The 27,807-nt window shown below is 39.3% G+C and overlaps 1 protein-coding gene across 1 annotated transcript; it reads left to right on the top strand.

Annotated features, from left to right (window-relative positions):
* The first annotated feature begins 143 nt into the window (after nucleotides 1-143).
* On the top strand, nucleotides 144-27,807 carry LOC131679667 (uncharacterized). Its single transcript, XM_058960400.1, has 10 exons — nucleotides 144-247; nucleotides 306-463; nucleotides 526-740; nucleotides 11,539-11,735; nucleotides 11,804-12,212; nucleotides 12,868-12,932; nucleotides 13,005-13,162; nucleotides 26,119-26,360; nucleotides 26,426-26,616; nucleotides 26,678-27,807. Exons 1-10 carry the CDS (start codon nucleotides 175-177, stop codon nucleotides 27,082-27,084), a joined length of 2,115 nt encoding a protein of 704 aa, XP_058816383.1. The 5' UTR covers nucleotides 144-174; the 3' UTR covers nucleotides 27,085-27,807.

Raw genomic sequence — 27,807 nt, forward strand, 5'->3', positions numbered from 1 at the left:
CACGAGCGAAACATTCAAGTTGTAGCTATCGATTGCTCCTCGGCTTGAAAGCTTGTCGACAAAAAGCAATTAGCAAGTCAATTGCATAAAATGCATCTCTAGTTTCAGTGTCAGTTTAATACTTTATCAACCGTGCACGCTGTACTGCCAATTCAATCTACGTTCAATCACACGATGCTACGGATTATGGCAATCAGTTTGTTACGATGTTATATCATAAGTATACTGATCAATTTCGCGTCTACTCGTAAGTTTAATGTGTCGGCTGAGGAAAAGTCCAAGATAAATTCGTTTCAATTTTCTAGAATTAAAATCATGTGCTACCACTGAAATCTGTGTTCCTGTGCGAAAGTGTGCTATATACAAGGAATATGTCGATCAGGCATTGAGGAAATGGCCCGCCAATCTTCAAAAGTTGGCAAAAGATAATCTTTGCAAACGACAAAAAGTTGATGTCACTACGGTAAGATTTAATCGGCTCGAGATTTAGTGTCAAGTAATTGACATGTTCCGTAATCCTGAAAGGTGTATAGTGTCTGTTGTCCCAAGCTAACCAATCATAAGGAATGTGGTATTCTGGGAATTGATAGAATAGTGAACGGGGAGGTCGCAGCTGTCTTCGAATTCCCGTGGATGGTTCTGCTACAAGCTGGCAGCGGTAAATTTGTCTGCGGCGGAACTCTGATTAGCAGAAGATACGTACTGACTGCAGCGCACTGCATAAAGAACGCATCACCAATGTAAGTATGAATACAAAGTCACTTATCCATATCACTGGTTAGGGGCGGGCATAGCGAAGTTGGTAAATCGATTGCCTTGTACGCAGCTCATCTGGGTTCGATTCTTAGCCCCGTACATCCAAGGGTTAGAAATTTTTCCAAAGAGATTTTTCTAGCCCAAAAAGAAGGCGACCCCAAGGTTCAAACCTCTATGGTTTTCAAAATGGCATCAAACGTAAATTTCTAGCACCTGCTCGTCAAGACCATTCCGAAAATACCCATAATGATTGCGTAACAGCGATTTTCGCTAAACCGGAAGTCGCCATCTTGGATTTCAAAATGGCGTCAAAAATCAATTTCTGGCAGCTACTCGTCAAGTCCCACTTTGTTGAGGTGCGGGCTATAGGGAGTCTTTCAGACCCGTCTCTTCCATCTTTGGGACCGTCCATAAATGATGTAGCATTTTTGAGTGATTTTTAACACCCCCCCCCCCCTCCCCCATCGTAGCATCTCTCTAATACCCCCCACCCCTGGTAATAACGTAGCTTGACGGTAACTCTCCCCCCCTTTCCGTAAATTTAAAAAAAATAAAAAACAATGTTAGTTCTTCCTCATGAAAAAACTACGTAGCATGGCATGACCCTCTACCCCCCTGTCGTCACACATCATCACAAAATGCAAAACTCCTCCCTCGCCCATATAATGCTACGTCATTTATGGATGGTCCCCTTCCGAAAATCTTCAGTCTTTTCAATTCAAAAGGACTTTTTTGCACAAAACGTGTAAAAAAACCTGGGGTGTACAATGGCAGCGAATATGTTCCGAGCTATCGGGCTCGTAGTTACAGAATCGGATAAATACCATCTTGATATTTGCTAATTTTGTGCCTTTCTCATATAGAAAGATTCTGCAATCACTCGGAGTTTCGACATCTTAACTGAAGCCTGGACGGCCGAGTCTCTTATACCAATCGAATCAGTTCGTCGAGAATTGAAAACGTGTGTGCGTGCGTGTGTATGTGTGTAAGAATGTGTGAAATAAACTCACTCATTTTTCTCAGAGATGGCTGAGTCTACTTCAACAATATTATATTTCAATGAAATTGAAGTTCATTTGGATTGAAGTTCTAGTTCCGGAGTTACGGGTTGAATATTGCGGTCACCCTGCAAATTTCAATAAAAACTCGTACACCACCATGATGGCCATGATGCAATACATATTAAAATGTATGCAAAACTTCTTGTATTTGCGGGTCTGGATCACTAATAACCCATCGAAGTTGCATTGACCACATTGGTCGCCTATGACGCTTTTTGAATCCCCCAAAGAACTTTCCAAATCTTAACTCTTTGGCACTCGCGCCGTTATATTTTGTGCAATACCTTCAGAAACTCTAGCAAAATCTTCTTTCAGCACCAGCGGCTACTCATTCGGGGAGCCATTCGCGCGAGTGCCGGAGGGTTAAGTTAATATCCCATCTATTCCTCAGCGAAGTCTTTACCGATTTTACAAGCTTGATTTCAAATGAAAGATATGACACTCTCATTAACCGCTATTGAATTTAATTCAACTTTGACTTTTAGTTGCGGAGTTGTTGTTGGTTAGTTATAAACCGCTTCAATCGTAATACCTTAGAGGTTAAAAGTCTACTGAAATGGACATCAAATTACTTCCCTTCGCAAATCTAGATCACTGATGGCCAATCAAAGATTTTTGACATTAAAAATGCCTTACACCACTATCTGGGGCTGGGTGTCATTCTAAATTTTGAAAATCTCCTATGTAACGAAACTATGTAAGCAGGGCTGGCGGATATCGTGGGTAGTACTACCCACTCAAAAATAACCGAGTGGGTAATTACCCACTCGAAATATTGGACCAATTCATAAATTTGAATTCTGATATGCATGTATCTCGGGCACACATTTGAAAACATCGTTGTTCCACAGTTCCATTTGCACAAACACACCCCAATTGATTTAATGAAAATTTATTGCAAACGTGTGTATTGCGACAATGAGACAAATGCCTATTCTTTTACCCTCCCCTACGCTTACCCCACTCGGGCTAAAAGTGTGACGCAGGGTCTGTATGTAAGGTTTGTACGGTTATAACTTCGCAATTAGTTGATGGATTTCAATAATGTATACACCAATCGATTCAGAAACACCTGACTTGAATACAGTTTGATGTACTAAATAGGGGAGAGTGAGGACACTTGATCCTTGGGGATATTTGATTCCCTGGCCATATCTCCTAATCTATACGCTTAAAGTTATCACAATATAAAACGAAAATGAAGTATTTGGTCGTTTATGATGTTTAAAAAACAAATCTGATGTATTACATTTGGTTTGGAAAAGTTGTATAATATTTTAGAAAATATGTGCATCTCGAAGATCTTTTCACAAATTTTTGAACGGTTATATGAGATCGTCGAACTAATTATTTATGAATATTTTCAAGTACGATTATTTTCTAAGGGCTTTTACCATAGAAAAACACGTTTTTCGGATATAAAGTTTCACTACACATACAAAAAAATTGAATTTTGTTCGCCTTATACAACAGGTATCTTTGATCCCTGTAACACTGGGTATTCTTGATCCCTATCACTAGTTCTCTCAAATTCTTCCGAAATGTATAGAAATAGCAAAACATCATTTTCATAACGTACCTGACAATACTAATTGATCTAAAATGTTTTTTCAGCGAACAAATGATAGTATAAGTTATTGAAGGTTGAAAAAGCCAGGTAAACAGGATTGATTTACCGCAAATACTTGTCTCGACTTTCTACTGTAGTTAAAGTTTGACGTGCATCTAAAAAGGAAATCTTACTATTTAATTTGTCAGGATAGGTGGTTAGCTAAACTTTCGTATATATAGGTCATAGTGGGCTTTGTTTCTTTAGCCCTAGTAGGCGAGGGATCAAGTTACCACACCATTTCACAAAAACCTCATTTTGGCATGATTTTCAAAACTGTTCATATTACTGACAGGACATAGTTTTCCGATTTACACATTATTCACAGCTCTTACAATTCGAATTAGCTGCAACATGGCGAATTTTGCAATTGAAATTTTTACTTCATTGAAAAGTTATTAGTAAAAAACCAAAGTGGGATCAAGCGTACCCACTCTCCCCTAAGTATTCTATTGAAAATCGGTTGAATTGTAATTGAAAAATTTCACGAAAAAGAGGGAAATGTGCATACACGATGCGGCTATTCCGAGCAGAGCCGTCAATACAGAGCATTTAAGAGGTCAATCAAACAAGGAAAAGTTATAAATATATGTGCTGAATTTCCTTTTTGCCTTATCATTCGATACTTGATGGTCGACGAGTAGTGTACGGACGATTCTCATAAACAAACGGCCAATAATTGCCGCTGTACTGTACGGAACAAACAGATTCTTGGTTTGGGAAATAATCATAACAATTGTATAGCTGATTCCGTAGAGGATACGATTACCGTAAATTTTGATAGAAATGATTTTGTAAAAGCATTAATTAGCCGTGCTTTGATTGGTGGTTTACTTGTTAGCGCCGCCTTTTTGACGATGCACCACATCTGAGATACGTAAAACGAATTGTCTGAGGGAAAATGTTTTCAGTTTGCATTTGATCATCGTTGAAATCAGTTCGTTTATCGCCGGCGTCCGCTTCGTTAGTTCCTGGAAGGAACGCTCCCCGTTAGCAGCAAAAAACAAAGGCGCTCTCAAAATTGTCTCCATCACTAGACGTGTACAGAATTGTTATTGGCAAGGAAACGTCGAAATAATATTAACAACAAACGGTTCTTATTTGGACCACAAAATCGTTCTCAGAAATTAAATACAATTTAAATTTCTTTTTCGTGCTTTGGAAAATAACTTCCCTCTTATCGGGTTAGTTATTTTCTATAATAATATCCGAAAAATGTACAATAAAACCAATAAACCGAACAATTGGACGGAAGCAAGAAAATACCTACAAGAAATTGAGTCAGAAAAGTGACATTGACGGAAAAATGCTTTGATCGTTTCTAAGTGTTTGGCAGCTGAAGTTGCCGATTTGTTTTCCAATGTCAATTATTTACGCTGTGCTGTGTGTCGAAAATGAACACTCAGTTCATTTGTGACGTCAGCGTAAAGTATTCAATTAGGTTTTACACCAACCGACATAACCCAACAAAATGAGCCGGATGAATTTCGTTTGACAATTCTCGGTGGTTTGTTTACATGGGAGTTACGTACGTTTGATGACGTTGGTGAGGAATGAATAAAAAGCAGACAGTAAATAAAAACTCGGCGTGCATTGATATATCAACCACGTGAATGTGGTGGCAATCGTTTGACAGTTGTGTTGAAGAAACGTATGTAAGTATAGCAAGAGATGACATGATTTTATATGCTTGCAAAAATTGCAAGCGGCTTTAATTGCAAAATTGCAAGCGATGTTAACATTATTTGCAGGTAATTGTCGCTTGCAATTATTGCAAGAGGTTTTTGTTTTGGGTGTAACGACAGGCATCATTTTCGAAGCTAACAGAATGCATCACAACTGAAGAAAGCTTGCTTGTGAAGCGCGAACGAACGATTCGCTATGCGATTTTTCCCATGCTTGTACCGGTAGTTCCGAAATAAAATTCCCACCTGTTTCACATATATCACAACCTTAGTCTTAAATGTAATATGTTGCATTCACATTGATTGCTACAGAATTTCATTTGAATCGAAGTTATAAGTAAAAAAAATCTGATCACACGAGAATTCCCTATAAAAACGTTTTTGCCTTTTTCCTACAGAAAGGTAATGAATTCCCTCTGATAATCGACATTTTAATCCCAAAAACTAATTTTTTTAAACTAAGATTCGTTTTCTAAAACTTAAACAGGACAGTAACTTGGGGGTCCGGTTGAGGGTTACTCCGTCCCAGTCACATACCACCCCTCTTACGCCATCCCCTCCCTTCTCAAACTACCATCACCCCTTCCTTTCAACTCCATTCTCGCACACCCAGAAGAACCTTCTCGTTTACAAAAATAAGCTAGGGAGTAAGGTTGTAAATTACATTTCCCTCTCATCTCCCCTCACTTATCCACCCTCACACATTCACCCCTATACCTCTATCTTTACACCCTCACTCCCACATACCGAAATTCATTAGTATGAAGACAAAATTTAACTAACGCTGATTAAACTGAACACAATTGCTACTTTTTTGTTGCAAGTGTTACAGTATCGATCGGTAGCTCATCAGGTTCGAAACAATCGTGCGCTTATTTACAGACATTTAAACATAACCTGTCGTGGAATCATAAATAAGAAAGGCATAATTGCACCACTAGATGAATTATAACAGGGTTTTATTTATTAGGTTGTGAATATTATTAAGTACGTATGAAAAATTTTTAATAGTATTTTTTAAACACATTACAGTTTTTTTAGGTGAACACCAAAATTCCTACCCCCACCCTCACAATTTTTCTCCTTGGGGGGAAATATAGTATAGTGCTTTCGCATTGGCCTGCTAAACCAAAACAAGTTTCGGCTTCACTGGTTCTCATCGGTACACCCAAAATCCGACGGGTATGTTTCTATTACTTTTGGGTAAGATTCTATTGTGTTTTCGGTAACAGACCACGCAATTGCGCATTGCGGTATTAAACTCATATTCCCGCAAAGCAAAGAGAATAGGAAAAGAGACGAATAGTGTGAAGCCAAAAATACCTTATTGAGCAGACCAATCGTGCAATGTAAATAAACATTACTCATGCCTGAGTTGGAGGAGATAAGTATTGTAAATCTATCAAAAAAAAATTTGAATTTTTGTCAGAATTTAGTGCAATCGTGATTGTAAGGTGCATTCTAGAGTCTATGTATGAGTAAAAACAAGTTTTAGAATTATTTCATCTCTTTGTTTCGAAATGCACATCGTTTGATATACAAATTCAACGATCGACAAAAGGTTTATTTTCAAAATATAATAGGAGTCATTTAAAGTGCTGCCTTTGGAAACGGTTGCCAAATTCTAGTGTTGAAATCATCGTAAAGGGAGTGTTGCCGTTTTGACTGATTTTCACTCTGCGTCTCTTTCACTATTCTCTTTGCCGCAAAGGTAGTAAACGGTGGAATGACGAATTTCGGTTGCTGTTCATGTATGCGCATCACACAATCAAACACTTTTTCAGTATGTGTCAACCTCGGCTCTGTTCGGATGTAGGATAATTCGGTCGATTGCTATGATAGTATTAGTACCGAGTCAAACAAACCGGAATCCTGGCGGATCTCTGACCAAATTCAGGCTGGAGTCTGCCCCAATATTGGCAGAAACCAGCCAGAATTACGGATTTTTTACTGGGTAGGTTGGATAGTGGAATAAAAAGTTTAGGCGGTTTCCGGATCCGGCCTAGCTGCCAGATCCGGACCAGTCCCCAAATCCAGACCTCCCGGATCCAGACACGTGCCCAGATCCGAACCAGCTCCCGGATCTGGACCAGTACCCGGATCCGGACCAGTACCCGGATCTAGCCCATCCCCTTTCCCCTTACCAAGTCCGGACCTGAACCAGACCTGGTGCTTAGATCCAGACAAGTGTCTGGATCCGGACCCTCGGTTCGGATACGTGGAACCAAACCATAGGTCTTGCTTCCCGTACATGACGGGAAGGACTGTTCGTGTTTTGTGCAGTCGCTACCTTGCTGTTAACGTCCGTGATAGAAAAGAAATTTCAATTTAACACCAGCTGAAATACCCCACCACTATTCCGAGTCGTTCTTTCTGACTGTGCTTTGAAGTTAGCCGAGTGTGAGCCGATCTTCAAATACGGAAGGTGTCGTGTAGAGAAAATCGAATCTCGTCTTTGTCCACATAGTGTTCACTTCACTTGATGCGCAATACAATGACAAGCGAAGTGCTACACACTTCCAGACAATTCGACGCGATAATATTTATTGAATAAGAATTGATGAAACATGAGTGCGACGCAGAGAAGATTTTAATGTGTTGGTATTGCCGTTTGAGGAATTTTTTGTTGTGACCGTTTTAGCATGAAACGTCTTGCTATTAGAGCATTTTTTCTTATTACCGTAAAGTTATTGCGGCCGATTTTTGGGTGTATAAACAGAACTTATACTCGGAAAGGACATAACGTTTTCCGTTTTAGGGATTTAGCGTCAAGCCAGCGCTAGTCTATTCCGACAAATTTGTGTCGATTTCTAATGAGTCGAAGTCGAAACGCACCCATAACTTTGTCAAGTTAGGATTTCTGCCCGCTACGTACAAAGAGTGGTTTCAGCAAAAATTTTCGCCCTAGGGAGAAATTTTGGTGTTTACCCATTTTTTATCCTCATGGGAAAATATAGCATAGTTTCGACGTAGGCTGAAATGGATGTTGAACCCAGCTTGTAAGTAACTCATAGGTTTCCCTTTTTTATTTCGACTATATGTAGTCACATTTTCTTTTTTACATTTTAACGACATTTAATTAGCAAGAGATTACTGAATAGGGAAAATTATGAACATTTAGATCCATAGTACTCAAGTGAGAGCAAGGATGTAAAGTATACAGATCGGAAAACTAGAAGTGGCAGGATCATTAGAACAGTCTTAATCTTATAGATTTTGTTAGTCGCTGCTTCTGTTACGCGATATAGATGTATTCAGAGCTACCATGCGTCTTCATGCATGTGGGGTGTATATATGGAGATGCGATAATTTTTTTACTTGTAAAAATTGGTTTCTCCGAAGCGTCGTGGGCCGCAAGCCGAATTTTTCGGCATGCTACGTACGATTATATGATTCAATTAAAAATATAGAAGTATGGGGTACCCATGGACCATCACAGCGAAAATCCTATTCCTATTTTTGCGGGAAACTTAATTTAAAAACCTTTTATTTGAGCTATAAACATTAAAAATCGGTTCAGAAGCTCAAAAGCTATGAATTTCTAAAAAAATCAACTTTTGAAAAATCACGATTTAGTGGATTATTCCGTGGAAATAGATTAATTTTTTTTATTTCGGTTTATATTAATCATTCTACTCATTTTATGAACTTGATAACTTTTTTCTTGTTTTGGTCCTACTATTTTTTTTTAAATTAATTTGTTTTGTTTTATTGATTTTCTATAAGGTATTCTGTTTGAGATTTGACTAGTGCAGGACTGGAAACTGTGTTCATCCCACCTGTAATTGAGTACCTATTAGAGATGGTCGGGTTTCAATTTTTTCAAACCCGAACCCGACCCGAACCCGAGAGCTTGAAAATTGAAAAACGCGAACCCGACCCGAGCCCGAAATTATAATATTTATAAAACCCGAGCCCGACCCGAGCCCGAAAATTTTAAAACAGAAAAACCCGGACCCGACCCGTACCCGAGAATGAAAATTTTGTAAAACCCGAACCCGACCCGACCCCGAGAACTTTAAAATTTGAAAACCCAAACCCGACCCGAACCCAAAAATTTAAAATTTGAGAAACCCGATCCGAACCCAATTTGCTAATACGGCGAATCAACCAAAGATATCGAAGATTTTTAATTTTGGGCACCCGAGCTGGACCCTAGGCTCATTTAAGAATAGTAGAATCACTCGAATCTGAAGTAGCACCATACGCGTTGAGTTATATCTGTCTATGGCAAAACGAATCACTGACGAGTAGAATCCGCATTTATATTTACTATTATTGAAGGTCGAATTTGTAATGTTCTGAGAAACTTATAAATCGTCAATATTTAACCCCTGAAATTAGGATATATCGGCGGCTTACTCATGGGGAAACAAAAAGCTTAATGGTGACAGTTTCAAACAACCTTGCCAATTTCCAATTTCTAGTTTTTTATCAAAAACCATTCTTGCAAGGCAATTTCGTATAATTTATTACATGTTCTAAATTAAGCTATAACAATTGTCAATTCGTATTCGACAGTTTACATAACGTAATCCACGTTACTGGTTATTACGGTCAAACTTATGTCGAAGGGTGTCAAACAAGATTCTCTGACACGTTCTTTAAGTCACATCATTAGCGTTAGGGCGATCTATGATGGGGTATGATGGGTACTTCGACATCTCCAATGGACTTCTCGGAACGACTCTAAACTTTCAAATATTCGTCAATGGCTTCAACAGAACTCACAAGATTTTTGCGATCAATGCCTTAAGAACCTGGAAATTCATGTATTTTCATGAAGGATTCCAGATCATGTAACGTCCCAGCCCTGGGACAATCTGACGGAAAGTGCTTGTTTCATATATGAACTACTGATATGATAAGAGGGGTTAATATACCATCATCATATGAGTGTCATGAACAACGAAACCTGGCGGAAGTTTTTTTTTTTAAATTGAATCTACAATGTATTCTGTTTAGGTCTGATGGAACTAAGACAATCTCTAGAAAATTAATTTTGCTTGAACTATCTGCTACCAAAGTACCACCAAATTTGTGAGTACATTATATGGACATTTTCAAATCGTCCTCGGGCTGTAACGGCCTTTGTAGTCAATGGTTAAAAAGCATCTAGTAGATCGCAACTATGTCAAGCATATACCAATTGTGCTGCATTGATATTTATTTATTATTTTAATTCATGTTTCTGTCGATAATAAAAAGTTGAACCAATATTTTTCGATAAATTCCTGTTGAGTTGGTTTATTACTAATTGTCATGAAAAATCAATCGCAAAAATATTTTAGATTTGAAACACGTATTGATGCATGCTCTCTCATGAATGTCCGTTGAAAATTAAACTATTCAGGCAGTTTGCGAATCTGAAGAGAGGGAATTTATATACAAGAATGAAAAAATACAATATTTGAGCACCAGAAAATACGACGGATTCTAGCGATTCAAAGGTGCTAGCATTTAGTACAGTTATATGTGTCATCCATTCGTATCAAGAAGTTTAATTCACTACTACAAAAAGGGGCTGGGTTTTGTGTACAAACGCAAACAGCGTCAAGAAATGGTTGGGTTGATTTGTTCAACACCCGAACCCGACCCGACGCCGATAAATCTTAATTTGAAAAACCCGAACCCGACCCGAGCCCGAAAGTTCCAAATTCTCAAAACCCGGACCCGACCCGAACTCGATAATTTCAAATTTGAAAACCCGGAACCCGACCCGAACCCGAGAAGCTTAAATTTATAGAACCCGAACCCGACCCGAAACCCGTCGGGTTCGGGTCGGGTCCGGGTTTCGGGTCCAAAAACCCGAACCCGACCATCTCTAGTACCTATTTCGCATGAGATCTGCAAAGCAATGAATGATCCAACAGTGATATGCGTATGAAATGTCTCATCTCACTGCTGGGTGGATTAAATCGGTTTTAAGTTATTGGAATTTCCAAAATTAGGTAAAATTTGTTTAATGGACATTAACACTAAACATAAATTGGGAAGAAGGGCTAGTTCGGTTGATAACATAAAATCATATTCGAGTTCTCAGATCGCCATGCTAATTTAGTTTTAAACACTATTAAGAAAATGCACTTAAATCGTAAGCACTAAATGTTGTTTGATCAGACTTTCGAGATTCGCGCTGATTTTGTCCCATGCTGATTTGATCGTTTCTCTTAATTCTCACTGTCTAATGTAGTATGTGTTATCAAAAACGTCGTGATACATCACGCTCTCAATCGAAATAATGTCCGAAGAGAGTGTTGTAAGAAATGTCTCATCGTCCTGGTAGGTTTATTAGAAGCGTTTTTTTTTTCATTTCTCCATAAATCAACATAAAGAATCCATACAAATTGTCACCCTCGTTTGTAACATGGCCAGCGAATCGAGGCTAGTTTTACCAAGGAATTAAAAAAGATTCGTCTTTTTCTAGCACCTCCGTACGATTGGGCGAAAACGATATCAATTCTCCCATCGATTGCAATATCATTGACAATGAAAAGGAGTGCGCACCTCCACCACAAGACATTAGAGTAGAGGAAAACATCCGCCATCCCCAGCATAGCAACCGGTGGAAGAAAAATGACATCGCACTGCTTAGACTGGAACGGGCGGTTGAGTTTTCCCACAGTACGCATGATCAATCTCTGAAACACCGATTTGATGCTAATTTCAATATTGTCATCATTCTTCACCAGGCGTCCGTCCAATATGTCTACCAAACGAAACACCGGAACAGCAGATGATCGATCCACCGTATTTCATCGTCTCCGGTTGGGGTCTAACGGAAAATGGCTCCTCATTCGATCGTCTACGTTTCGCCCGACTACCTCCAGTATCGCTGGAAAGTTGTGCCACGAGTGTCCGATCGTTGAATACGATTCTTAAACTGGACAAGAGTCAAATTTGTGCTGGTGGCGTCGATCGAGTGGACAACTGTTCCGGAGATTCCGGTGGCCCGTTGCAGTACATTGCCAACATCACATCTCGCGTCTTTCAGCTTGGCGTGGTATCGTTCGGAGTCAATAGCTGCGGGAGCCAAAGTCAACCGGGGGTCTACACTAATGTGCTGTACTATATGAACTGGATTCATGAAAATGTCGATGAGTAAAATGTGGTCTGGTGTGAGCAGGAATTTCTTGACTCTTTTATTTATAAAAATGATGACAAATTCATGCTACGTGGGTGTAATGGAATGTATCGGACCATCCTTAAACCAGCTTTGGTCGAGACAGGGGAATAAGAGAGGAAACTCACTTTGAGCTAAAGATTTTTTTCGTGAATGGTTCACAACAATGAAATAAGTTGATAATTGAAATGTAAAACAGTACCACAACAATGATTTTCATTATCTTCAATTCCAAAAACGAAGGTCACTAAAGTGCGCCAAATGATAAGGTTCAAATAGTGGCGACGTATTACATTTCCGTTTTGAAACGAACAACATAACTCAACTCGCATGAAATCAATCTTATTGCGATCCCATGTGTGAGCTGGTTGCCAGAAAATTTGCAAATAGAATAGATTGAATCTATGAATACTCCGAGACTCGGCAAAGGCAAATGAGATAAAAACAAGTTCCGCGTGTTGGTATTCTGTCAGTTAGTGTTGACACACTGTCGCAGTCGATCCAGTGCAAAATACCTCCGATTAATTCGCCTTTGTCGTAGTGGTTGATCTTTACCAGACGCATGACCTGATCCCAGTATTTGCTGATAAGTTGTGGACTTCCCTAACGATAGTAGCTACTACATCTTGAAAGCAAGATGCCGTCGCGAGGGATACAGTTACTACTACTAGGAATTGTGTGTGTGAGCAGTGCACTAGGTAGGTGTACGGGTTTCCCGCCGCTTAGCCTGAGACGTCATCCATCAGTTGATTTATTTTTGTTTTGCCTAGCGTTGACACGATGCGTCGGTCAAAAGCAATGCGTCGATTTCGCTACATGCAACGACTTTAAAACGATTGCCGGCAAACCGTCGTCCAGTTGGAGTCCTGCCGTGAGAGTTCAAGTTCAAAGCCGTCTTTGCAAGGTTGAACAACGCGGGAATATTAAGGTAAGCGGAAAGAGACAAAATAGAAATCTTTTTTTTTTCAACATTTTAAGTAATTTTGAAGGAAACACGATTAACTTCCTGTGTACCTTAGTGCAATATAACATATAAAAAAATGCCAATTAGGTTAAAGTGACCAGATAGGTCATTCTTTTACAAATCGCACACCTGTAAAACTTTTTTAAATTGTTTGTTTTTTTATGTGACTTTCAAACAACTTCATACGTATTTCAAGACATTAAAAAAAATTCAAAAAAATTGAAACTTTAATGACTGATGATTGGCAGAATTTTCTGAAATCTTCTTTACTTAAATTGATTATATTCATTATCTCTGCGTGTTTTAAATTGTGTTTGAATTAAAAATTTTACAGTTGATTTTTACTGGAAATTATACAATTGAAATGCTTCACAAGAAACATGCCTTTCCACCAACCATTGAACATTGAAAAATATATCATGTTGTTCGTCCTTCTACAAAACCCAACTTACTAAATATGGGGATTTTTGAATTTCATGTTATTAGCGTTTATTTTGTTTAATACATCAACAGGCATATCAAAGCCCCAATGATGTTGTTCTAAATACTAATCTTATTTCTAATAATCAAGTCGCACATAAAAACAATAATCGTACAATAATTCCAAACAAGGGATAAAAAGGTCAAGTGTTGTTAACGAATTGATTAAACAATCTGGAGAAACGTATGCGCAGAGTTTGTCGAGAAACGTTGAAATCTAATGCTGAAGCTTCCTGGTTAAAAATTCGTTGCAGACCAGTGATGGCTCCTTTTTGCTCGTCAGCATCTTGTGGGATATATTTGGCCTAAATTTTAACTTTATATTTGATTAAGCTCGATTAGATATTCAGTCATTTGATTTTTTTTTTCAATTTGTTTATTTGATAAGGCACGTATGCGTTAGCTTAAAGGTACCATTTTTTCATTGTTTTAAATTTTGAATTTCTTAAAACTAGGGGGTTCACATTTCAATATTATTTTGTTTTATATAATGAAACTAAAAAAAAAACTTTACAGCTAACTTATACATATAAAAGAGGGGATAATATAATATTCGTAAGATTAGGGGGCGGGTCATTTTGTGTGTTCTTTGTATAGTAATTCACTTTATGATTTTTAGAAGGGAGATTGCAGGAGAAATTAATTATTAACTAAGCGGAACATTTTACAAGCTTATTAACTAGAAATAACTAGAAAGAGTGGTTCAAGATTAGGGGGAATTAATTAGGGCTATTTTAAAGTAGTGGTACTAGTGGGCATTTCTTAACGAGATTAAATATTGATCAACTAAAACTAGAAGATAGGGGGGCACATAAGTTTTGGGAATATATTCAAGGGGAGAAGGGGGTGAAGTCATACATCTGTGTATCAGAGACATGGGGGGGGGGAGATATAAACTTTCAGTTTCCGGCATCAGGAATCAACGGCCAGGATTACAGATTCGAACGGATGCATCAAGTATTGGGACAGCGGGCGGTTTTCCTCGAGCCGGCAGGGGTTCCTCCAGACGATTTCGTAGTACGGCTCAGATACGGATCGAAAACACACCGCGTAGCGCGTGTGATGTTGTACTGTAGGTCTCGTGTTGTTGGTTCATTCGACAGATGTTTTGTCTCGTCTTGGAGTCGTATCAGACCATCGTTGGGGTACAGTAGGCGGAAGAGGGCACTTCTGGGAATGATAAGAGAAAAGATAGGGGCATTTAAATTTGGATATTGATGGTTTTGAGGAGCTTGTATATAAGGGACATGTAGAGAATATCGCGGCTTGCTAGTACATCTCGAACCGGGACATTGGGTGATCTTCCTCGGGCCCGAAGGGAATCGAATAGTTGAGAGCTGGCAGAACAGTACTCGGCGCATGCCCAGACAACATGTTCGATCTCGTAATAACCGTTGCCACAAGCGCAGATACCGCTATCCACGAGCCCAATACGCCGGAGATGTGCGTTCAGCGTGTAGTGATTGGACATGAGCCGAGACATCACGCGAATGAAATCCCGACCCACATCCATCCCCCTGAACCAAGGTTTCGTCGATACCTTAGGGATTATCGAATGTAGAAACCTTCCCAGTTCACCATTGCTACATGAAGTTTGCCAACTTTCGAGGGTTTTCTGATGAGTAATACTGAAAAATTCGCTGAAGCTAATTGGTCTTTCATATATGTAACCTTGTAAAGCGCCCGCCTTAGCTAAAGAATCCGCTTCTTCATTACCAGGAATGGAGCAATGCGAGGGAACCCAAACTAAGGTAATCTTGTACGATCTTACAGACAAAGCACGCTGGCGCTCCCAGATTTTCCCCAGAAAATATGGAATGTGCTTTCTAGGTTTCATTGAACGGAGAGCCTCTATTGAGCTGAGGCAATCCGAAACAATAAAGTAATGATCGGTGGGCAAAGTATCAATGATCCCAAGCAGCAAGTTCCGCGACGTAAACTGAAGCAGGATCATTGAGTTTGAATGAGGCGGTGAGGTTTTGATTGAATATACCGAAGCCAGTGGAGCCGTCGAGGCTTGACCCGTCGGTGTAAAACATCTTGTTGCAGTCGACTTCTCGAAATTTACTATGAAAGATGCTTGGGATCACTTGCGAACGTATGTGATCCGGAATTCCACGAATCTCGTCTTTCACGGATGTGTCGAAGAATACAGTTGAATCAGAAGCATGAAAGAGATTGACACGGTTGGGATAGTATGAAGAAGGATTGATATTTTGTGCCATGTAATCGAAGTACAAGGACATAAATCGGGTTTGAGAATTGAGCTCAACAAGCCTTTCGAAATTTGCAATTACTAACGGGTTCAAAATATTGCATCGGATGAGCAATCGATATGAGAGGTCGATATGACAGTAAGCCATTTGCTTCAACCCAATTGTCGAGGCGAAACAAGATCATTTTCTCGAACAACTTTCGGATACAGGACAGCATCGCAATCGATCGATACGAATTATGGTCGGAGGTTTTCCTGGTTTTTGAATGGCGATGACCTTCACTTGCCGCCAGTCATGAGGGACAATATTACCCTCAAGAAACTTATTAAATAAATTCAACAAGCGTCTCTTGGCAGAGTATGGCAGATTATTTAACGAGTTAAATTTGATTCTGTCTGGCCCTGGGGCTTTATTGTTACATGATAAGAGAGCAAGTGAGAACTCCACCATCGAAAACGGTGTTTCGTTCGCGTTATCGTGAGGGGACGCGGCGCGGTAGATCTTCTGTGTCGGGGCGGAATCCGGACAAACCTTCTTGGCAAAATTGAATATCCAACGGTTTGAATATTCCACGCTCTCGTTAGTACTGTTTCGGTTTCGTAAACGCCGGGCCGTACTCCAAAGAGTGCTCATTGATGTTTCTCTCGTTAGTCCGTCGACGAACCGGCGCCAGTAGCTACGTTTTTTGGCTTTCATCAAACTCTTTATGCGCGTTTTCGCCATCGCGTATTGTCGGTAGCTAGCTGGCAGCCCGTCGTCCCGGAAGGTCTTATACGCAGCGGCCTTCTCCGCGTACACGTCTGAGCACTCTTTGTCCCACCATGGATTGGGAGGACGCCCGCGTGAGTTCGCGTCTGGTACGCGTTTAGTCTGAGCTTGAATCGCGGTATCGAGAATCAAGCCAGCCAGGAACCCGTACTCTTCCTCTGGAGGAAGCTCTTGTGTCGATTGTACTTTTTCCGATATCGCGGACGCGTAGCTCTTCCAATCAATATTTCGTGTGAGGTCATACGAAACATTGATTGTATTCGGTGGCCCTGAACCGTTAGCAATATTAATTACGATTGGCAGATGGTCGCTGCCGTGGGGATCAGAGACTACCTTCCACATGCAATCTAACCGCAGCGATATCGAGCAGAGGGACATGTCTAAGGCGCTCGGACCCGCTGGAGGGGCAGGAATCCGTGTCATTTCACCCGTATTCAAAATGGTCATATTGAAGTTGTCGCAAAGCTCATGAAGTAGGGTAGATCGATTATCGTCATGAAGGCAACCCCATGCCGTGCCGTGGGAGTTGAAGTCACCTAAAACTAGGAGTTCCGCAATATCGCAAAGCCGTCGGTGGCTAACTGAGGCTCTAGGGGGGATGTAGGTGGAAGCAATGCAAAGGTCTTTGCCTTTAATTCTGGTTTGGCAAGCGACAACTTCAATGCCTGGTGTCGAGGGGAGGTCGATCCGATTGAAAGAATAGCACTTTTTGATCCCCAAAAGAACTCCTCCGTAAGAGTCTTCTCGATCCAAGCGAATAATATTAAAATCGTGGAAGTGAAGGGGTTATTTCTGAAGTGAGCCATGTCTCGCATAGGGCAAATGCATCGCACTTCAAATTATTTAGTAAGATTTTAAACGATCGATTTTCGGGATAATGATTCTGCAATTCCACTGTAGAACAGTGATTAAATCCATGACCTCGATCGATGAATTAGCCATCGAAGGATACAATCGTTGAAAGGAGGGGCCATTTCGCAGTGAACTGCATCAAGAATGTTTTTACTGCGGGGAGAAAGCTTATCAAGATGCTTTTAAGGGGGTCAGAAATATTTAAAGCTGTAAGAATCCGGTCCACAATGTCAGAGAAATTTATTAAGCCAGCGCTGTTTTCTTTCTCTGGCTGAGATATGGGAACACTTGGGGTTTTTGATGTTCCTGGAAGTGCTGGAAACTCCTTTTCTGAGCTCAGGTTACCGAGACCGGGAGCGACTTGCTTCGGTCTTGCACCAGTACTTCCTTGAGTAGTTATTTTAGGGGGGCCATGAAGAGACACCTTCTGGCCTTTACGACGAAGCTTGGGAGAAAAAATGTTCCTATTTTTTCTATTGCTTCTAGGCACAGCAGAAGATGTTCCCTCCTGGGGTTCATCACAGTCGCCTTCGTCAGTAGACAAGTTGGTATAGATGTTCGTAGAGACAGGTGGCGTAGCTATCTTAAGCATTTCTGCAAAAGATCGCTTAGAGCGTCCCTGAAGGGAACGCTTAAGATTCTCCTCGCGCTGTTTGTACGCGGGACATGAAGGGAGATCATGTGGGTTTCCCCCACAGTAGAGACACTTTTCGACATCTCCACCACAGGAATCATCCGCATGATTCCCACCGCATTTCCCACAACGGGATTTATTGCTACAATGGGAGGCTGTGTGTCCCAATTGTTTGCAATTAGTACAGTTCATGACCCGCGGCACAAAGAGGCGAACAGATAGACGAACCTTGTCAAAGAGGAGGTAATTGGGTAGGGCAAAGCCGGCGAAGGTCAGCCGATAAGAGTCTGATTTTCTTGCCGTCAGCTGCGACTGATGCTGAATGCAAACGTTTGGATTCCAGTATCTTCACTGGCTTAAGCATGGGGTCTTTGAAACAGCCAGCCCCATATTTTAGCAGGTCCTCGCAATTCAGACTCGAATCGGAAACGACCCCACTGACTTCAACCCTGCTAGCTGGAATATACACCCTGTACTCCTTCGTAAAGGGCTCATAGCCAGCAATATCGTTTGCCTGAGTTGAACTGTTAACAACCACCCGAAGCTTACCAGGGCGAATTTTCGATATTTCTGTCACGGCCGAATACCGATCCGTCAGAACTCGAGAAATCTGCAACAGATTCAAACACTTTTTTTTCTTTGGTCCGAAAGAAGATCACAAATGGCCCGGTGGCCGAGCTCGGATATACCTTGAGCCGGGGAGCCGATTTTATTTCGACGTCCATCTCACCTTGAGATGAACCGCCGTCAGGGGAAGTCATTTTTGCACGGGACTATTGCCCAGTGCACGTTATTAAGACAACCAAGAAGGGGAAACGTAAACTAATACTTAGCTTGTGTAGGTAACGGTATCCAGACGGCTTGCTAGAAGAACACTGCTTCACTTGTCACTGACCGGTTAACGGTACTCAGAAACAGAAACACAAAAGAAGGGAAAAAAATACTGAAACCGGCGTAGAGTGTGCGAATAACCTTGAACGCGGATTAATACTATTTGTCGCTATAGCGTGTAAGGACCGATGACAAAAGACTTCTATCTCGACTGAGTGCTGGATAACAAATGAGTCATTTGATTTGATTTCGATTGAGAATCCTGATTGACAGTTTCATAAAGGATAGAAAAATAATTCGATGAGATTTATGTTAAATTTTTTACGTTTTAACGACATTCAATTAGCTAGAGATTACTGGGTAGGGAAAGTTATGAAACTTAGAGCCATAGTACTCAAGTGAGAGCAAGGATGTGAAGTAAACAGATCGGAAAACTAGAAGTGGCAGGGTCATTAGAACAGGCTTAATATCGTACGGGCTTAATCTTTGCCTTCTGATAATGAGGGTCGGCTTTGGCAGAATAATAAGAGTTCGACTTCGCTTTCTCGTCAGCAAACCAGAGCCTATATTTGCTTCCCGGGACATCACTCGGGACATGTGGCTTTAGGCGTTCACATATGTCGTGTGAACTGTTTGGAATTTTTTGTGTATAACTAGTGCTAATTTGGGTACTAGTTTAGACACATCGTCTAACTAGACACCCAGATGGTGCTAGTTACTGACGAGATGAATTCGAAACACAAAATAAAAAAGAAAAAAAACAAAACTTAATTAAGGTTTGAATCGTTTCAAAAGATTTTCGTCTTGTAACAACATAGTTATCTACAAACCGTCCTTATTAGGACGAATGCAAAATGGAAAAAGATGGGTTGTTATTTGACATAACAAAGGTGTCGTGACCACACTTCGAAGATATTTCAAATCTTGCAAAGCATAAATTGACAATTTTAATGTTTGTTCCTATATGAATGAAATGACAAATGTTCAGGTTAATACGGCAATAACTTTGCAATTTATAGAACAATTTTATATTTTTAGTTATCATATCATAACTGTCATCTCTTCCAAACAACTCAATCCTCTGCTGCCAACCCCGTGGTTTTCGGGGTTAAGGAGAATCATTGTAAAATGTCCAATACACGATTTTATGTTCTTACCTCCACTAAAATCACTTCAAAATAGTCCCACATGTCATACAAGTACATTGTCTGCTTGTTAAAATCATATGAAATTATTGACCTGTATTCAATGCGGAGAACTCGGTAATAAAATTGTTTTACTGAATAGACTAACGAACGGGATCCCCAGGAAAATTTCACTGAGCTCGGTGAATCGCACTTAATGCGTAAAATTTAGCCATTTGAAAGAGATACAAGCAGAATTTTAAGAATATGATCATCGCGGTTAGTTTTTCGCAAAGTGTGATTCATTTCTGTACGATAGGAAAAAGATTCCGACGAGAGATTTTAACATTGATATTTCAAAGCAAGAAAAAATGAAATTTGTTCATTTCATGAATGAATGTCTCAACGAGCTTAGAATCCAGCGCATCCCCTATCAACGCAGACGCCAACAACAAAGGTTCTTTTCAGAACCACCATAAATGTTATAAAGAATAACTTGAAACATTCCCACATATTTCATTGAGTAGCATTCGATTTGAATTACAAGTCAAACGAGTAGTCACTACACTCCGGTTATGTCCTAGACATTACCCACCCATCTTTTTTTAAAGTCACGTAAATAAAAAAAACAAACCATCCATGTTCAAAGATTTTTTTGTAATATCACAGATTTTTTACAATTTTTGATCACGAAATCTTTTTCACAAATGACAGAGATTTTCATACATATTCGTCTGTATTACCCATCAAAGATGGTAAAATGATTGTTTTGACCTAAACACAGATTCCAAAATGGCATCCCTGGTTTGCTCAGGAACGCAAATTGTGTTTCCGGTTTTTGGAGCTCGCTTAGCCCTGTCACTAAGTGTCAGATTCTGATGAGACGAAGTCGAAACGCAAATTCCGTAAATGACTTAGATGTTGGAATATTTGCTTTGCCAGTGAAAAGTTTAACAAATAACCAAGAGTGAATCGAACTCCTTAAATTAAACGAATAATAATGTTAGTTAACTCAATGAAATATGTGAAACACTAATAAATGAATATAAGCTCATACCCTATCCCTTCCCAATAAAAAAAAATCCAATCTCATCCTATTTCTGTGTCTCATGCTACGCACTAGTATTATACCCAACTAATAATGCATTCGACTAACCGGGGAAAATTATTCGATTATCCGGGTGTTATGAACAAATCAAATTTCAACTAGAATGTCTGATTATACTACTAATTCGATTATTCCAGTCAATAAATTTTTTTTTTGCGAATGGGGGGTCTAGGGATAACCTCCTCTCAAATTTTGGGTTACCATAAATTTGGCTTATATATGGGTTATTTCGACCAAAAAAAAAACCAAAACTTGGAATCGACCTTCACGGTTTGGAACCAGCTTTGAAACAATTGTTAAACTGGAACCAATATATAATAACCTAAATTATTGTCATCTCTTAAGTTTAATAATTTTTTTACACATAAAATGTCATTACATCTACTTTGTTCGGTCGGTTTCAGGCACTCTCTTGGGATAATGAGATCCAGTGGACTTTGACACGAAATTGCTCTTCGCCTATTTTCATCTTCAACAATTGCCTGTGCAGAATTCCAATGGCATATTTAACCCGTTCATACCCATGCTGTTTATGAACAACCACATTTCTAAACAACTATAACTTTTGGTTTACACCAAAGCTCACAGAAACTTACTCGGCTCTGGAACAGTAACCCAATAGCTTGTTAAACCAGCCACACAAAACAGTGATTACTTGGGATGAGTATACACTTGCTCCCAGTGACACTCACATGTACACATTTTCCTTTGGGACCATCCATAAATGACGTAGCATTATATTGGGGAGGGGAAAGTTTTGTATTTTGTGATGATGTGTGACGACAGGGGGGTAGGGGGCCATGTCATGCTACGTAGCCTTTTTAAGGGAGAATAGGGGTTGACCTGATGTCACGACAACCTTACCCGTTTCATCTAACTAATATCGTTTTTCTTTTTTTTTTTTTAAATGTTTTTACTGGGACAAGGGGGAGAGGTTTACCGTCAAGCTACGTAATTACCAGGGGGGGGGGGAGTATTTTGAGGTTTGTGATGAAATGTTACGATGGGGGAGGGGGTGTTTAAAAATTTATGGATGATCCCTTTTAAAACTTTCAATGTGAGCATTGTTCCTCACGAGGAATGGCTATCTGGTTGAATATATATATATATATATATATATATATATATATATATATATATATATATATATATATATATATATATATATATATATATATATATATATATATATATATATATATATATATATATATATATATATATATATATATATATATATATATATATATACATATATATATATATATATATATATATATATATATATATATATATATATATATATATATATATATATATATATATATATATATATATATATATATATATATATATATATATATATATATATATATATATATATATATATATATACTGACTGTGCTTTGTTGGAAGGCCGAGCCAGTGCTGGTGTCAAGTTAAAATCTCGATTCTGCATGGCGCACAATCGGTACTGTAACAGGGAATTTACGGCAAATACAACAAAAGAATCTATTTTTGCTCTGACAGTCAAGTTGCCCTAAAAGCACTTAGTTCGGCAGATTCAAGATCGAAATTAGTAATGTCAAACTCAAATTGATGAACTTAACATTTGAAATGCTATTTACCTTTCATGGGTGCTCCGTCCGGTACTATTGGAAAAAAAACCTGTTTTAATCCACCTAGCGGTGCAATTGTGCCTTTCTCATTTCTCTAAACTATGGCACGGAGGCTTTTTATGTTCAACATAATTGTGGAAATGTCCTACGGTGTCGACGGTGAAACACTTGAAACAAAAAAATATCATACTCCATTAGCCCAAACAGCATTAGATCAATGTTATCTGCTTACTAACTCATTTTGTCATGCGGGGGTGGGTATGTGAGGAGGGCGAAAGTCCCATGAACGAACGACTCCCCAGCATAAATTGGTATGCTTTGTAATATAGTGGTGGTTTAAAGATGATGGGGTTGAAAGGGAGGGGTATGAGGTGGTGGTCTGAGGGGTGATTTAAGGAGATTTTTAAAGGAGGGGAGTGAACAGTAGAGGGGGGTGTAACCCCTCTCTGTAAACCATCAACTACGCCCCTGTTAAAATCCAGAAACCTTATGCGAGTCGAAAAAAAAATTTGGCCGGGATTAGGTTGACGTTTTTCAGAGTGATTGCATAACCTTTCTATATGAGAAAGGCAAAAATGTGCAAAGTCCAAAAAAAGTGAATCTTCGTCAAATTTTTTTCGTGTTTGCATCAAATCTCGACGTTTTATGCACCTTGAATACATTTAGCATCAAAAATAAAAATTCTATTTTTAATTTTTCCTATAGTTTTTATGAGAAATTTCTGTGTGGCCGCACTCTGAAACCCGTAATTCCGGAACCAGAATTCCGATCGATCCAAAATTCAATAGCAGCCGATGGGAAGGTTACACCTTTCATTTGAGACTAAGTTTGGGCAAATCGGTCCAGCCATCTCTGAGAAAAATGAGTGACATTATTTGACACATACGCACATACATACACACACACACACATACACACACACATACACACACATACACACACATACACACACATACATACACACATACACACACATACAGACTTTTTCCGATATCGACGAACTGAGTCGAATGGGATATGACACTCGGCCCTCTGGGCCGGGATTAGGTTGACGTTTTTCAGAGTGATTGCATAACCTTTCTATATGAGAAAGGCAAAACTGGGTAGACGAATAGGCTAGGTATTATTTGTGTGATCTTTGTGAATCCGATTACGGAACTTCATATCGTTTGATTGGTAACTGCCCTGCAGTAATACAATCGCTTTTCCGGATTTTTGGTTCTCTATACATAGATAAACCTAAGCTAAAACGCAAGGTTATGCTATTGTTCAAAACCTAGTTTGGCAAAGAGCTGTAGGCTTCATCAGTAGGGTTCATCATTTCGTCGAGAGTGAATTTCCTTAAACAATTAGAAAATGTTCAACAAACTTATAAATAACGTCTGAAACTTTAGTCGAAATAAAATATAATGTTCAGATGTTCAGTCATGTGAAATTTGTTGTCACAACATGCACTATAATCGTAGATATTTGGATTTTGGTGAATGCTTTTCTGATTATCAATGAAATTATTTTACGTCATTTTTGAATTCAACGTACGGTTTTACCACAATCTAACAGACATAACACTATGAGGAATTTCCAACAAAAAAATCGATCCGCTAATTTTCCCAGAATACCTTTGGTCACGGTCCCAAACACTCATTTACCCCGTCAGACTTGGGAACAGTTTTTCACTAGAGGTCTATCGCTAGTATTCTTGTTCACATGTCAGGGGCGCCATCATCGCAAATACGGCCACAGTACAAACATATTTAAAATAACGGTTAAAGCATTGTTTTTGAGTGTAATGTCTATTAGTTTGTGGTTTTACGTCGGAGGTCAAATATAGAAGTCAATTTAAAAAAGTATATTTTATAAACTAGGTTTTGCGGCGAAATCCAAAATTGGGTTGTAAACTTGACTCATACGTTTCTTGTTGTTTTGCCTTTCTCAATAGAAAGGTATTGCAATTGCTCTGAAACCCGACGTTTTAATGGTGGCCCGGAGGGCCGAGTAACATATACCATTCGATTCAGTTCGTCGAGTTCGGCAAATGTCTGAGCGTGTGTATGTATGTATGTGTGTATGTATGTATGTGTGTGTATGTGCGTCTGTGTGTGTATGTGACCAAAAATGTCACATTTTTCTCAGAGATGGCATAACCGATTTTGACAAACTTAATTTCAAATGAAAGGTGCAACGTTCCCATAGGCTGCTATTGAATTTCTAATGGATCCGACTTCCGGTTCCGGAATTACAGGGTGATGAGTACGACCACGCAGAAAATGCCGATTTTAATAAATTCTGCAATGAATGTATAAAGGTGAAAATTTTTCCAAAATATGACCACAACTACTTCGATTTGTAGTATTAGGTCACTAACATCCATTCAAAGTCTATTTGGCCACATTGGCCACCATCATCGGTTCCGGAAGCCCCGGCGGAAGTATCTAAATTCAGAATAACAGTCACATCGGTTTCTCGAAGATGGCTAGACCGAATCAACCAAACTTAGTCTCAAATAAAAGATATTGCGTTCCCGTAAATGGCTGTTTAATTTCATCAGGATCCGACCTCCGGTTCCGGAGTTACAGGTTGTGGCGTGCGATCACATAGCACATTGTGATTCAAACCGATACTCCGATGAAAGCAAAAAAGGTAAAAATTTCGCTAAAATGTCTCTCAAACAACTTAAATTTGCTGTTCTAGGTCACCAACAGCCAAACAAACAGAAATCGAATTCGTATTTTTGATGACAAACATCTTTAAAATGCATGAAACGTCGAGATTTTATGTTATCTCGAAAAATTTTTTTTTATAAAAATCGACTTTTTGGGACTTTGCCGATTTCGCACCTTTTTTTCAGTTCAATATTACTGTGGCTGTTTTTTCTTTTTCAAAATTTTAGATCTCGAATAATGATTTTTTTTCCTGTATATAGTTGTCATGTGATGTACAATAATAAAATGTAATATGTGCATTTAAAAGCTTTTAATGAATATAAACAACGCCCACATTCTCGTGATTCATGATTGCGAAAGGCACAATTGCACCGCTAGGTGGATTAAAATAGGTTTTTCAATTCAATATTACCGTGGCTGGTTTTTCTTTTGCAAAATTTTAGAACTCGAATAATGATTTCTTTTCTTGTATATAGTTGTCAAGTCATGTATAATAAAATTGTAATGTATACATTTGAAAGCTTTTAATAAATATAAGCAACTGTTCATGATTGAGAAAGGCACAATTGCACCGCTAGGTGGATTAAAACAGGTTTTTTTTACTAACATTTTGTTTTGTTTTAAGGTCTACAGTGTCTGCTGCAATGTCGCCACACAGGACTCTAACCGATCGAAAGCGTTAGCGTTGCTTGATTTAAATTCTTGTGGGAAAATCAGCGCAGACAAGATTGCCTTTGGAAAAACAGCCAGGTTGTTCGATTTCCCCTGGATGGCATTGCTGCTCGACTTCGACCGAACCATCAGTTGCGGAGGGACGCTAATTGCCACAAGCTACGTTCTCACGGCAGCACATTGCGACAGGAAGGTGTAAGATTAATCAATAATTCGCTATCGCAGAATGTGCATTTAAATGTTTTCGTTTGTTTTTGTAGAGAATATGTTCGTCTGGGGGAATTTAATGTCAGCAAACGAATTGATTGCTCTGACGACGGGAAGGACTGTGCCGATCCGCCACAGGAAATTCAAGTAGCCAAATTTATAAAACATCCACTCTACAGTTCCTCCAAACGGAAAAATGACATTGCTTTGGTGAAACTCGCTAAGCCGGCCGTGCTGAGCTTTAGTAAGTTAACTGTTACGCATGAGTGGATAATATGTATTTAAACTATTATTTTTCGTTTTAGGCGTCAAAACAATCTGCCTACCAATCGGATCGATGGTGAAAAATCCCGAACCAACGCACATGTTCGTCACTGGATGGGGCTTAACCGAACGTGGCACTACGTCCAAAGTGCTCCAGTACGCCACACTAATGCTGGTTCCCAATAGTCAGTGCACCAGCATCCTAGCCCGGTTGAGTGATGCCATCTCGCTGGATCAGGACAGCCAAATATGTGCCAAGGGACAGGGTAAAGTGGACAACTGCGCCGGAGATTCCGGTGGGCCGTTGCAGTATTTATCACGCCAGGCGTCCGCAGTGCAGTACGGGATTGTATCGTTTGGGGTGAACTCGTGTGGGAAACAGAGCGCACCCGGTGTGTATACTAAGGTTGCTCACTACATAGAGTGGATTCTACAAAACGTACAATAACAGAGTTGAATAATGTTTATTTTCAAATTTATCAGTTTAAAAAGTAACATATAAGAATACTCGAATCCTGTAACAGTAGTTCTAGAACTAGGTGACAAGATAAAGAGCAGTCAAACAAATGAAATAACTAAAATAGATTACAGCTGTGATCAAAAATGAATGAAAATAAGATTTTCGAAAGTTGGAAATACTATTGTACTTATATTACTGTTTTAAGAGAAAAAGGTTGTCGTTGAATAGAGATTGCAAACACTGCTGTAACTAATGTATTCAAATGGTGGGATGAATACAGGAGCTGAGATGAATTTGGGGCACAGTTACCCTAATTCAACTTTCTTTCTGGACAATAACACCTCGAAGGCATGTAAATTGCAAGATTACAGGAGCTCAACTTTCTGGTGGAGCCCTAAAGTCGCCTGTGCTGCTGTTAGCATATCTTCGGAACCTAATTTGCTCTTTGTCAAAAAACAAAAGGGGAGCATGGATTAAATTTGATGGGACGAAAATAAAAACGCACTTTTTTCAGGATAATGGTATTTTTTGGTGAAAGAGGTTTTTTAAACAACTTAGCGCCATTGTTATCACAGATCAAGTAATGCTCCACCAGAATAATGTAATACAAATCGTAATGATCGGCGAATATATTAAAATTTAATGCGTATTTCTATACAAATGTTTTAGTGTGACGAAATATGATACTTCTACCCTATGTAACCTTTTAAA

Source organism: Topomyia yanbarensis, chromosome 2 (genome assembly GCF_030247195.1).
Source record: "Topomyia yanbarensis strain Yona2022 chromosome 2, ASM3024719v1, whole genome shotgun sequence".
NCBI lineage: Eukaryota > Metazoa > Arthropoda > Insecta > Diptera > Culicidae > Topomyia > Topomyia yanbarensis.

Excerpts from the sequence above, each read along its gene's own strand:
- LOC131679667 (XM_058960400.1), top strand. The coding sequence starts at position 175 with ATGCTACGGATTATGGCAATCAGTTTGTTACGATGTTATATCATAAGT. Across the intron at positions 741-11,538 it reads ATAAAGAACGCATCACCAAT|CACCTCCGTACGATTGGGCG; the intron begins GTAAGTATGAAT and ends GTCTTTTTCTAG. Across the intron at positions 26,361-26,425 it reads GCACATTGCGACAGGAAGGT|AGAATATGTTCGTCTGGGGG; the intron begins GTAAGATTAATC and ends TTGTTTTTGTAG.